This window comes from Rhinopithecus bieti, unplaced genomic scaffold (assembly GCF_001698545.2).
Source record: "Rhinopithecus bieti isolate Rb0 unplaced genomic scaffold, ASM169854v2 scaffold_36959, whole genome shotgun sequence".
Classification (NCBI taxonomy): Eukaryota; Metazoa; Chordata; class Mammalia; order Primates; family Cercopithecidae; genus Rhinopithecus; species Rhinopithecus bieti.
In genome coordinates, this window is record NW_016816945.1 from 238,161 (window position 1) to 249,079 (window position 10,919).

A 10,919-nucleotide genomic window follows, 5' to 3' on the forward strand; every position below is an offset into this window, starting at 1 on the left:
AGGCCCTGTCTCTAAGGGGTCTGAGGAGGTACAGTGAGTTCAGGGCCTCAGAAGCTGGGTGCCCCCAACTCCACTCTTAGCATTTCCCTTTTTTTGGTTTGATTCTGATGTATGTTCTCAGCATCTCCTCTTACCTCTAGGGGGGGCTTTCCTCATTGACTCCAGAGTGTTAGAGCTTGCCCGGCCTGGCTCTCTTCGGGAAACAGGTTTTGTTGGGGAGAAAGAGGGATAGAGGGAGGTGGGTGAGTGGAAGGTATGCAGGGGAGAGATGGGGCAGGCAAGGGGACCAAGACAGACGCAGGGACAAAGCTGGCCTGGCCAAGGGGCCATAGCTGCTGAGTGAGGGGCCCGTACTTCCAGCCCTGACACAGCCTTACATCCTTCCCTGGCCCTGCTCCCTGTTTTCTCTTTGAGCCTCTGCCCTCCCCTGTCATGGGGGAGACCTTCCCCACCTCCTTCCTCTGGGCACATGAGAGTCCATGTGCTCCAGTAGGAGACTGATCCCTTGGTGACCACAAGCAGATCACCTCCCCTCTCAAGGGAGATGCAGATTCTGAGGCAGGCTGGTCCAGTGGGGCACAGGTAAAGGCCATGGGTAGCAGAGTCACCCCGGTCGTCACTGCTCTGCCTGGCCTCTCCACAGCCAGCAGGACTTATTCCGTGTGCTGAAGGCCTACACACTGTACCGGCCCGAGGAGGGCTACTGCCAGGCCCAGGCTCCCATTGCCGCCGTCTTGCTCATGCACATGCCTGCTGAGGTACCACCAGGCCCCGGGCAGGCAGAAGGGTGGGTGGGGAACCCCCAATGGCAAGGCCTCACGTCTCTCTCGCCCACAGCAAGCCTTCTGGTGCCTGGTACAGATCTGTGAGAAGTACCTGCCTGGCTACTACAGCGAGAAACTGGTGAGTGGTCGCCTGGCCTGGGACCTGCCCCAGGCTGGACATCCTCTGTGGCCCCTCCAGGCCCTTCTCTCATAGTAACTCCTGCCCAGGTTAAAAACTGCCCGGCCTTATGTTGCCTTCAGGCTGAAGTCCCAAGGCTTGCCAGGGTTAGGTCTCTTGGACTGCGATGTTATCCCTTCTACACTGACTGTCATCTCAGCTTCTAGGTGCTCTGGCCACTTGGCAGGATTGAAGTTCTTCCAGGGCACCAAATTCCTCCCTCCCTTGGCCTTGGCCTAGGCTAAAATCTGCCTGGAAGCTCTCATCCCCGTGCTGTCCCCTACAAACTTCTCTTTTGCTTCAGCTTTTAGCCCTCAGGGAGCTTTCTTGACCCAGACAGATGAGGCCCTCCAGCACATGCTCGAGAGCAGTCCTGCCCCAGCCTTGTTAGAGGCACTCAGCCCCTCCCCTCCCCAGCCTCTTTTGCTCATGTGCCCTTCTTGGGATAAGCTACTCCGGGGGACCAGCTGGCTCTGGTTTGCTCATCATTGTATCCTAGCACCTGGCAAAGGCAGACACCCTGCAGGCGGTACCTGCCTGAGCCTGCTGGGTGCTGGGTGCTGGGGTGTAGTCCCTGCCCTGGCTCCTGCAGCCCACGGTCATGGTCCCGTGGCCTTGGTGTCTCCCCAGGAGGCGATCCAGTTGGATGGGGAGATCCTCTTCTCGCTGTTGCAGAAGGTGTCGCCGGTGGCCCACAAGCACCTCAGCCGTCAGAAGATCGACCCACTCCTCTATATGACAGAGTGGTTCATGTGCGCCTTCTCCCGCACCTTGCCCTGGAGCTCTGTGCTACGCGTCTGGGACATGTTCTTCTGCGAAGGTACTGGGCTGGGCTTGGGGGGAGCACCCCTGTTCCCAGCAGCCCACAGAGGCCCACAGGGGGGCCTCTCTTTACAGAGAAACTCCCAAAAGGCTCCTTGTACTTAACTGCCCATCCCCCATGCAGGAGTCAAGATCATCTTCCGGGTAGGGCTGGTGCTGCTGAAGCATGCGCTGGGCTCCCCCGAGAAGGTCAAAGCCTGCCAGGGCCAGTATGAGACCATCGAGCGACTGCGGAGCCTCAGCCCCAAGATCATGCAGGAGGCCTTCCTGGTCCAGGAGGTACAGCCTGCGCCTGCCCCTTACCACAGGGAGGGAGGAAGACAGGTGGGGGTCCTTTGAAGGGGGTCCCTCTAACCCTCAGCCCCTGAGGGTGGATCACCTATGCCAGGACCATTGCTAGGCGGCCCAGAACATGTGGGTGGACCTCATCCTTCTGTCTGGTGAGGAGCATGGGACACAGAGAGGCCTGGCTCTGCAGGGCCTTCTGGATCTGAGCCGCTTGGGAATGAAGAGTGCTGACCCACGGCCCCCTCTTCCTCCCTGGTACCCCATTCACAGCCTTAGCTCTTATTTCCCTTTCTTCTTTCTTTATGGATACTTGTCTCTCAGGGGCAATTAGATGGAACATGCGTGGCCAGCTTTTACACATGAGGAAATGGAGGCTCACAGAGGCAGAATCACTAAGCAACTCCCCTTAAAGTCACCCACCCAGGTGGAGCTGGAGTTTGAGCCTAAGCAGCCAGGCTGCCCTGGGCAGTGGTGGAGGACAGATTGGCAGAGAGCAGGTTTTTGTCTATCTGGGTCTTACCCTTCAGCCCCATAGTCAGGCAGGTGGACTCGTGAAGATGTGGGCAGCTTTCTCCTCTGAGGCGGTGAGTCTCAAGTGTCCAGCTCACCTAGCACTCAGCTCTGGGGCTTGTGACTGCAGCTTGGGACTAGACCCTCATCCTTCCTGAGGTCAGTGTTTAGTGGCCAGGGCTGGGGGATGCTCAGAAAGACTGGGGGCCCAGGCTGGGAGGCAGAAGGGGAAGGTCCTTCTTCTTGGCGCCCACTTGCCTGTGTCACTGCCCGGACAGGTGGTGGAGTTGCCTGTGACAGAGCGCCAGATTGAGCGTGAACACCTCATCCAGCTGCGGCGCTGGCAGGAGACCCGGGGTGAGCTGCAGTGCTGCTCCCCGCCCAGGCTGCATGGTGCCAAGGCCATCTTGGACGCAGAACCCGGTCCCCGGCCTGCCCTACAACCTTCACCGTCCATCCGCCTGCCCCCAGATGTCCCCCTCCCTGGCTCCAAAGCCAAGCCCAAGCCACCCAAGCAGGCCCAGAAGGAGCAGCGGAAGCAGATGAAGGCGAGAGGGCAGCTGGAGAAGCCCCCAGCCCCAAATCAAGCCATGGTGGTGGCCGCTGCAGGAGATGCATGTCCCCCACAGCATGTGCCCCCGAAGGACTCAGGCCCCCAGGACTCAGCCCCTCAGGATTCGGCTCCCCAGGTCTCAGCTCACCACCGCTCCCAGGAGAGCCTGACATCCCAAGGGAGTGAGGATACCTACTTGTAACCCTGGCAGCTCAGGCCTCCAGGGTGGGGTCTCCACATACCTACACGGTTCATGAACTGACATTCCACGGCCTGCCCACCCTCTGAGGACCAAGCTGCCTGGCCACTGGGCTGGAGTCTGGCTGGTCCAACACAGATTCTGCCTGAGTCTCCTTATTTATTTTCTTTACAGTGGCACTCGGGGTGGCCCAGCCAGGGCAGGCAGAAGCTAGGGCCTGGGGGTGGGGCCTCCTTCAGCCCCTTCCTCCTGGGGGGATGCTCCCCAGTGTTAGGGTACTGGTGTGAGGGGAAAGGGTGGGGTGTACTTTGTGTAAAATAGAAACATGGTTTTGTACAGAAATAAACAGCCTTGTGTAGACAGCTCGTATACCACCTTGGTCACCTTGGTGCTCAGCATCTCTTCTCTGCCCTACAGAGCCCCTCCTCCTGGGCTCCAGCCCAGCACCAGAGTCTCTCTGAGAGGTACCTTTACCAGAGGACATGCCAAGTCCCTGGCCAGTCCCCATTCTTAACCCCCATTTTCACTCATCCCATCCCCACTGCCTTATGTCTACCTTCTGCCAGGGTAGACATAAGGGACGCCAGGGCTGGAGCTCAGTGCTGGGCAGAGCAGGGTATGCTCCCTAGGCCTCATCCTCACCCGCCACCAAGGGGGCAGGGACTCCTAAGGAGGAGGTTTCAGGGTCTTCCTCCTTCAAGGCCTGCCCTGGATGCTACCTCAGGCTCCAGTAAGTTTCTGAGAGCTCATTCTGGGTTGGGGTCAGGGATGGGGCCCAGGGTGGAGCACCGTGAATGTCCTTACAGGCTCAGCCCTCAGGGAGAGGGGCGAAGTGTGGATCTTTGATAAAATGCCACTTTCGATTTACTGAACACTTGCCAAGTGCCAGGCTGAATTGGTCAAGTAGGCTTGATTAGCCTCATTTTACAGATGAGGAAACATGAGCTGAGTGGGAAAGGAACCACCCAGCCTCAGCCAGATTTGCACCAAGAGCCCCTCACTCAGCTTCCTCTCCTGACCAGGGCTCCAGGAGACCTGACTCTGCCCTTGAGGGCCCAGGCAGGCACTGCGGTCACAACCTGATGACTGGTGAGGGCAAGGACAGGGTGTCCCTGGGAGAGGCCCCCCTTCTGCTGAGGAAGCAGCTTTTCCAGTCAAACAATAGCGCTGTTACTGGCAGATGACCAAGCTGGGCCAGGCCAGGCCAGAGCGGGAGGGGGCAGGAGAGGGAGGAGCAGAGCCTCCCTGGGAGCTTTCAGGCTTCGCCTGGGCCTGGAACATCCTGTCCTGGTGCAGCTGGGGATACTGAGGCCTAGGGAGGTGAAGGGTCTCAAGAGACTATCAGGGTAGGCCACCGCACTTCCTGCCTCCTTCCCCTCAGCCCTGTGGTTTCCCACTCTATCTGCACCTGCCATTGATGAGATGGGCTCAGCCTTTGAGAAGCTCCTCCTTCCCCTAGTCCTCCAGGGGATAGGCCAGGATGTGGTGGCTACACAGTGTTCCACAGGAATGTGTCAAGCCCGAGAGTCCAGGGAGGAGGCTTAGCTTGGCTTCTATCTGCCTGTGGTGGGGGCTCCAGAGCAGGCAGAGGGCCTGCTCAGGCCTGCTGGGTCCCAATCAGGCCTGAGGCCTGCTTTAATCTACTTGGTTCAAAGCCTCACATCTGAGGCCTCAGGGTGCTCGGGGCAGACAAGGGTCCCCTGGAGCATTCTCGGCCCTGCATGGAGCCAACATGGACATGCTGATGCCTGCTCAGCCTTGGGGTCTTCTTAGACCTGTGGGGGCCTGATAAGATCTGGGGTGTCTGCCAGTGCCGGGGGCCTCCTTGAACCTGAAGCAAGTTTAGATGTGCACAGGCCAGCTAACGGCTGCAGGCTTTGGGGCTCAAGTTTCAGGCTTGAGGTCTGAGTACTCACTGAACCTCAGCTGCATGGGCCTCCCCCACCAAAGTTTGAGCACTGGGCATCACTGGCTCAAGCACTTTTGGGTTTTGTTTGTATCGAGGGACCTCAAGTCTTAGGCCTTGGCCACCTCCAGCCCCCTAACCCAAAGTATGTCGCTCAGCAGAGGTGGCTAGAATTCTATCTCTGTGTGTCCCTGGTGGGGAGCCTTCTATTTTGAAAGTTGGATGAAAGGAACAAGTGGGGCTACCAGGCCAAGTTTCAACTTGGCAGCCCCCTCGCAAGCGGGGAAGGGTAGGTATCAATCGCAATCATTTGCTGGCGGCCCTGCCCCCTGCAGCCATCAGAGGCAGGAGAGCGAAAGGTGCCCGGTGGACGGCCGCTGCAAAGCCGACCTATGCCTGTCATCGCTTCAGGGGTTTGGGGGCAGCGTTCTGGTCCCAGCCGAGCTCCAGTTCGTTTCGTGGTCCTTCTGTCTCAAGGACCTCAATCATAAAACCCACGTGTGTGCCAGAAGGACAGAAACGTCCCCTAGCCTCCGGGATGCTCCCACCCGCTCCGCAGCCGGCGTTCCGCGGGAAGGGCGGAGCCCAGGGAGGGGGCGCGTCAGGGGCGGGACCTGGAGGAGTCAGACGGGGTGGGGTCTATCCTCGAGCCAGTGCTAAAAAAGGCGGAGCCGTTCGGGGCGGTCTCGGTGGGCTGGAAAGCGGTTCTGGTATTAGGAGGAGGCGTGACCACCCAATAGTCTTCTCTTCCCGCGGGGCGTGGCCGTCAAAGAGCTGGACGCCGCGCCTGGCTGGGCGGGTGGGTCAGCCGCGTAGCGGGCGGCGTGGACGCGGCCGCGCAGCGGCTCCTTTAAGGCTCGGGCACCACCCCCGCCGCCCCGCCTCCCGCGCGGCCTGGGTCTAGTTGGCGGTGGGGTCGGGTCCGCGCGAGCCGCGATGGAGCTGCACATCCTAGAACACCGGGTGCGGGTGCTGAGCGTCGCCCGTCCGGGTCTCTGGCTCTACACCCACCCGCTCATCAAGCTGCTCTTCCTGCCCCACCGCAGCCGGTGCGCGCCCGGGTTCGGGAGCGCAGATGGGGGCTGGGGGCTCTGCTGTCGCTCAGGGCCAGGGTCGGAGGATTAGGATCGCCGTAAGGCAGGCAGGCAGGGGGGCGGGAGCGGGTGGGGAGGGCTCTCCCCTTCCGGCCGCCATCCGGCCTGGGGGACCACAGCCTATCCGGCCCCGTGAGGCCCCCTCCAAGGGGCAAAGCGCAAACAGCCTGGGATGGGCAATGCTTAACTCAGTGGTGTCAAATGTGGGCATTCCTACCTGGTCACTCCGGGGAGCTCCTTCCAGGACACCTCCCTTCAGGTCAGAGGGGCTGGACTAGGGGGTCCAAGGTCCGACGCCCCTAAGGCTGTCGCCGCGGGTGTGAACCTCTCCTCCCTCGAGGAGTAGAGGGGTGGAAGGCCCCTGGAGAGGTCGGGAGGCCGGAAAGTAGCCCCCAACCCCGGAGATGGGCCTAACATCCCATTGCCCTGGAAATTAAAGGCCGAGGGGGCAGGAAGGCGCTGGCCCGGGGTCGCAGGGGTGTCTCGGGGCAGTTGGAGAGAAATCCACTCCCGATCCCCAGTTCTCCACACGAAACTGAAGATGCTCCCCACCCCCAACCAGGTGCAAGTTCTTCAGCCTGACGGAGACCCCTGAGGATTACACGCTTATGGTGGATGAGGAGGGCTTTAAAGGTGGGGGCTGGTCTGGGGAACGGGAGTACGGGAGGGGCTTGTCGCGCTCCCCTTCTGTAGGGTTCTCACCAGTTGCTGGGATCCGTACCAAGAGCTTAAGCCTTAAAAGCAGATGTGTCAGGGTTCGAATCCTACTCCACCACTCCTTGGCTGTGTGCCCTTGAGCAAATCACTTCCCCTCTCTGAGCTGTTTTCTCTTATGTAAAATGGGTCTAGTTCTGGTTCTGATAAACAGGGTCCCATGAGGGCTTTATAAACTCAAAACCGCTGAAGGGCACTCAGCAGTCAGGCCTGCAGAAGGGCCTCTGTTATGGTTCCAGGCAAGTGCTGCTGTTAGAAGTCCCTGGGTATTATTTCCTCCTGGTCTTATCTCCCTGGTTTGGGTCACCTCCTCCCCTGCTGGTCTGGGAACTCCAGGAGTCTGAGGGAAGGAATGCAGGAGTAGGCAGCCATCTCAGGGGAGGGTCCTGGAGGCCTCCTGGCTGTGCTGGGGTGAATAGCAGCCACCCAGGCCCTGGCCCCTGCTCAGCACTGGACGCCAGCCTGGGCCCTCCCTGGGCCCTGGAGCTGACGCCCAGCTCCTCCTCCTGCTGCTGGCCCGGCCCATCCTCACAGGCTTGGAGTCTCAGGCGAGCTAGTTGGAGCTTGGCCTGTCCCCCTGCTCCACTGCAGGCCTTAGTTTCCCTGTTTTTACTTCAGGGAAGTCTGGGTCTGCAAAAGGGGAAGGCAGTCCCCCAGCCAACCTGATCTGCGAATGCCCCCTGGTGGTGCCGTGTGGTATAAAGCTTCTGCTAACCCACAGAAGACACCGTAGTGAGGTAGATATTGTCGTCCCATTTTACAGATGAGGAAACTGAGACTCAAATCACCTGCCCCAGGTCACAAGACAAATTAACAAAGCTGGGATTTGAACCCAGGTCTGTCTGAATCTGGACCTCTGATCTTAAGTGGGAAGTTTCTATGCCACCAGGCCAGCACTTGAAGCCTTTCTCAGTCTTTGCAAACATAGGGACTTCAGGAGCAGAGCTGGGGGGAGACAGTCCCAGCCTCCAGACCTGCCCTTACCTTGATGGAGCCCTCCGAGGCACAGAGAGGGAAACTGAGGCTCAGAGAGGGGCAGGGGCCAGCCTTGCAGACCCTGACCTGACATGTCCCCTGCCCACAGAGCTGCCCCCATCTGAGTTTCTGCAAGTAGCGGAGGCCACATGGCTGGTGCTGAACGTGTCGTCTCACAGCGGTGCGGCAGTGCAGGCTGCTGGGGTCACCAAGATCGCCCGCTCGGTCATCGCGCCACTGGCCGAGCACCACGTGTCTGTGCTGATGCTGTCCACTTACCAGACGGACTTCATCCTGGTGAGTTTCCTGCTAGTGCTGATGCAGAGCAGGGTGGATATAGGTACCTGGGAGCCCATGTGATGTGCCATCTGCTGTGGCCCAGGTGCGGGAGCAGGACCTGTCCGTAGTGATCCACACGCTGGCCCAGGAGTTCGACATTTACCGCGAGGTGGGCGGAGAGCCTGTGCCTGTGACGAGGGATGATTCCAGTAATGGCTTTCCCCGCACTCAGCATGGTGAGGGCCGCCCTCTGACACCTGGACTTGGGCAGGGCCTCCTCTTCCCACTGGATCTCTTCCCTTGTAGGCCGCAATGGGGCAGGAGGACCCTGGCCAGTTCCTGGATAGCAAGACCCGCCCCGGGCCCACGCCTCTCCCTGACTGGCCACCAGGGGGCGCCCCAGCCCACGGACACCTTTTCACCTGCTGCTGTCCTCCAGCAGGGCCCAGCCCCACGGTGCATCCCATCCAGAGCCCACAGAACCGCTTCTGTGTCCTCACACTGGACCCTGAGACGCTTCCAGCCATCGCTACCACCCTCATAGATGTCCTCTTCTACTCACACAGGTGGACCTTGGAACTTAATCTTTGTCCTCACGCCACTGTTCCCTACACTCTGTCCCCCCACCTTCTGCCCATCCATCAGTTTTGCAACTCTCCCTTGTCCTCTCTTGGGATTCTTGGCAGCCCATGACACTCACTTGTGCTTCACTGATGTTCGGGGAAGGTTCTTGCCCCAAAGCTGGATCCCTTTCCAGTGGTGTCCTCTGAGCCATGCCCTGGTCTGGCCCGCTAACCGTGGGGTCCTTTGTTTTTGGCACAGGCTGGGTTCATTGTCCTTCCCTGTCCCCACCCACACCTTCCAGAGGGCTGGACCCTTGGGCGGGTAGCAGAGACAGCAGAGCCTGCCCAGGCCACCATGCCAGCTCCTTCCCAGGGTTCTGGAGGCTGATCGGGGTCCTCCAGCAGGGGCAGTAGGCTGGGTGCCTGGCAGAGCCCCTAAACCTCCCATCCCTCCCCAGCACCCCCAAGGAGGCAGCCTCTAGCAGTCCTGAACCCAGCTCCATCACGTTCTTTGCCTTCTCCCTCATCGAGGGTTATATCTCCATTGTCATGGATGCTGAAACACAGAAAAAGTAGGTGACCCCTGACCCCGGGTGGGCCCCAGGCCCCAGCCAGTCCAGGCAGGGAGGAGGTGGGGCATCAGACTTTGAGGTCAGCAGGTGTACCTGTCCCAGAGCTCATGGTCAGGCAGGGGTGGATGGGGGTGCCCTGCCCATCACCCATCTCCCTCCCCAGGTTCCCCAGTGACCTGCTGCTGACCAGCTCCTCAGGGGAGCTGTGGAGGATGGTGCGCATCGGCGGACAGCCCCTGGGCTTTGGTGAGGGCCGTTCCCGGTGTTGGGGGGTTGGGGAGTGTCTGGGGAGCAACCGGCATGTGCCACATGTGCCCCTCCTCCACCACCCTCAGATGAATGTGGCATCGTGGCGCAGATCGCGGGTCCCCTGGCAGCTGCTGACATCTCTGCCTACTACATCAGCACCTTCAACTTCGACCACGCCCTGGTGAGCACCATGGGCTGGGGCTGGGGAGCTCCTGAGGGGAGAGTGAGGCCCAGAAATGTGGGCGGCTGGAGGTAGTCTCAGCTGGGCCAGGAAGTCAGGGGTGGCCTTGGTCAGCTTCTGCCTTGACCCTTCCCTCCTGCCCACCTGCCCTCAGGTGCCCGAGGACGGTATCGGCAGCGTCATCGAGGTCCTCCAGCGGCGGCAGGAAGGACTGGCTTCCTGAGTCCCATGGGGAACAGAGCAGCCACCCTGCTCTCCCCTTGACCCAGGCTTCCAAAGACTTCTCTAAAGCTATTTCCTTAAGCTCTGGAATGAGCCCCCTGTTCTGCCGGGGACTCTTGTTCCACTCTCTGTATGTAAGCTGCGTGCGGGCACCGGCTTTTACGCAGACACCTGTGTGCACTCGCAGGTGGAGTGGGCAGGTGCTAGCCTGACTGCATGTCTGCCCACACAGGGGAACACGGTGCTTGGGGCTTAAGCCCCCAAACCATCACTCCCTGCGCGGCCTCGGCGTTTGCACAGTCCCTGCCTGAGGCCCGAGCCATCCCCCCAGCCTTCCTGGGCCAGCTGTCCCCCAGACAGGGCCCTGACCTCTGTTCTGCCTCTGGTGGGGTTGCCTTCCCTGGCCAGGTGAGTCCTGACAGTGCCTGTCCCTCCTGGGACCTCCGAGAAAAGTATTTTGACATCTCTCTCTTCTGTTTTTATTGACTTGTTAATAAAGGACTTTGTAGTGACTGGGTTGGGCTATGGTCCTTGGGGGTCCTCTGGGTCTGAGTCTCAGCCATGGCTCCACCTCATGGTCCCCTCTATCTGAGGTCTTGGTCTCTCTCTGTGTAGCTGGCTGGGGGCTGGGCTCACCTGGCTTTGCCTCATTCACCTCTCACCACAGCTCAGTAAACTATCACCATTTTCCAGATGAGGAACCGAAGCTTTGAGAGGTGACATGACTTAGCCAAAGTCACGTGATTCCCATTCCCATGCCTGCCTTTGAAATCTGGGGTGTTCCCAGATTTCAGAATAGCTTCCAAATAGCCCAGAGGGTTCTGAACCTGGGCAGAGACTCCCAGACCCT

The 10,919-nt window shown here is 59.9% G+C and overlaps 2 protein-coding genes across 7 annotated transcripts in view; both read left to right on the top strand.

Annotated features, from left to right (window-relative positions):
- Nucleotides 1-3,674, top strand: part of TBC1D10A (TBC1 domain family member 10A) — a 35,582-nt gene extending 31,908 nt beyond the window's left edge. Inside the window, exons 5-9 of the mRNA XM_017855604.1 lie at nt 644-758; nt 838-903; nt 1,573-1,762; nt 1,889-2,043; nt 2,841-3,674. Coding sequence (XP_017711093.1) covers nt 644-758; nt 838-903; nt 1,573-1,762; nt 1,889-2,043; nt 2,841-3,317 — 1,003 coding nt within the window. The 3' untranslated portion in view covers nt 3,318-3,674. The remainder of the gene's footprint in view (nt 1-643; nt 759-837; nt 904-1,572; nt 1,763-1,888; nt 2,044-2,840) is intronic.
- A 2,270-nt stretch (nt 3,675-5,944) lies between these two features.
- On the top strand, nt 5,945-10,582 carry CASTOR1 (cytosolic arginine sensor for mTORC1 subunit 1). Of its 6 annotated transcripts, none has more exons than XM_017855605.1 (9): nt 5,956-6,269; nt 6,877-6,947; nt 8,113-8,300; nt 8,386-8,518; nt 8,722-8,848; nt 9,304-9,417; nt 9,581-9,663; nt 9,753-9,847; nt 10,002-10,582. In XM_017855605.1, the coding sequence occupies exons 1-9, from the start codon at nt 6,157-6,159 to the stop codon at nt 10,068-10,070; spliced, it is 993 nt and encodes a 330-aa protein (XP_017711094.1). In that variant the 5' UTR covers nt 5,956-6,156; the 3' UTR covers nt 10,071-10,582. The 6 variants fall into 6 exon arrangements, with proteins under 6 accessions (XP_017711098.1, XP_017711094.1, XP_017711099.1 ...); XM_017855606.1 differs by having other exon boundaries at nt 5,968-6,269; nt 8,725-8,848; XM_017855608.1 differs by having other exon boundaries at nt 6,158-6,357.
- Nucleotides 10,583-10,919: the final 337 nt, after the last annotated feature.

What these genes read in the sequence shown, in the direction of transcription:
- CASTOR1 (XM_017855605.1), top strand. Translation starts at nt 6,157, where the DNA reads ATGGAGCTGCACATCCTAGAACACCGGGTGCGGGTGCTGAGCGTCGCC. An exon ending in CTTTCCCCGCACTCAGCATG is followed by an intron (nt 8,519 to 8,721) that starts GTGAGGGCCGCC and finishes GCTGTCCTCCAG; the next exon opens with CAGGGCCCAGCCCCACGGTG. An exon ending in GTCCTCTTCTACTCACACAG is followed by an intron (nt 8,849 to 9,303) that starts GTGGACCTTGGA and finishes ATCCCTCCCCAG; the next exon opens with CACCCCCAAGGAGGCAGCCT.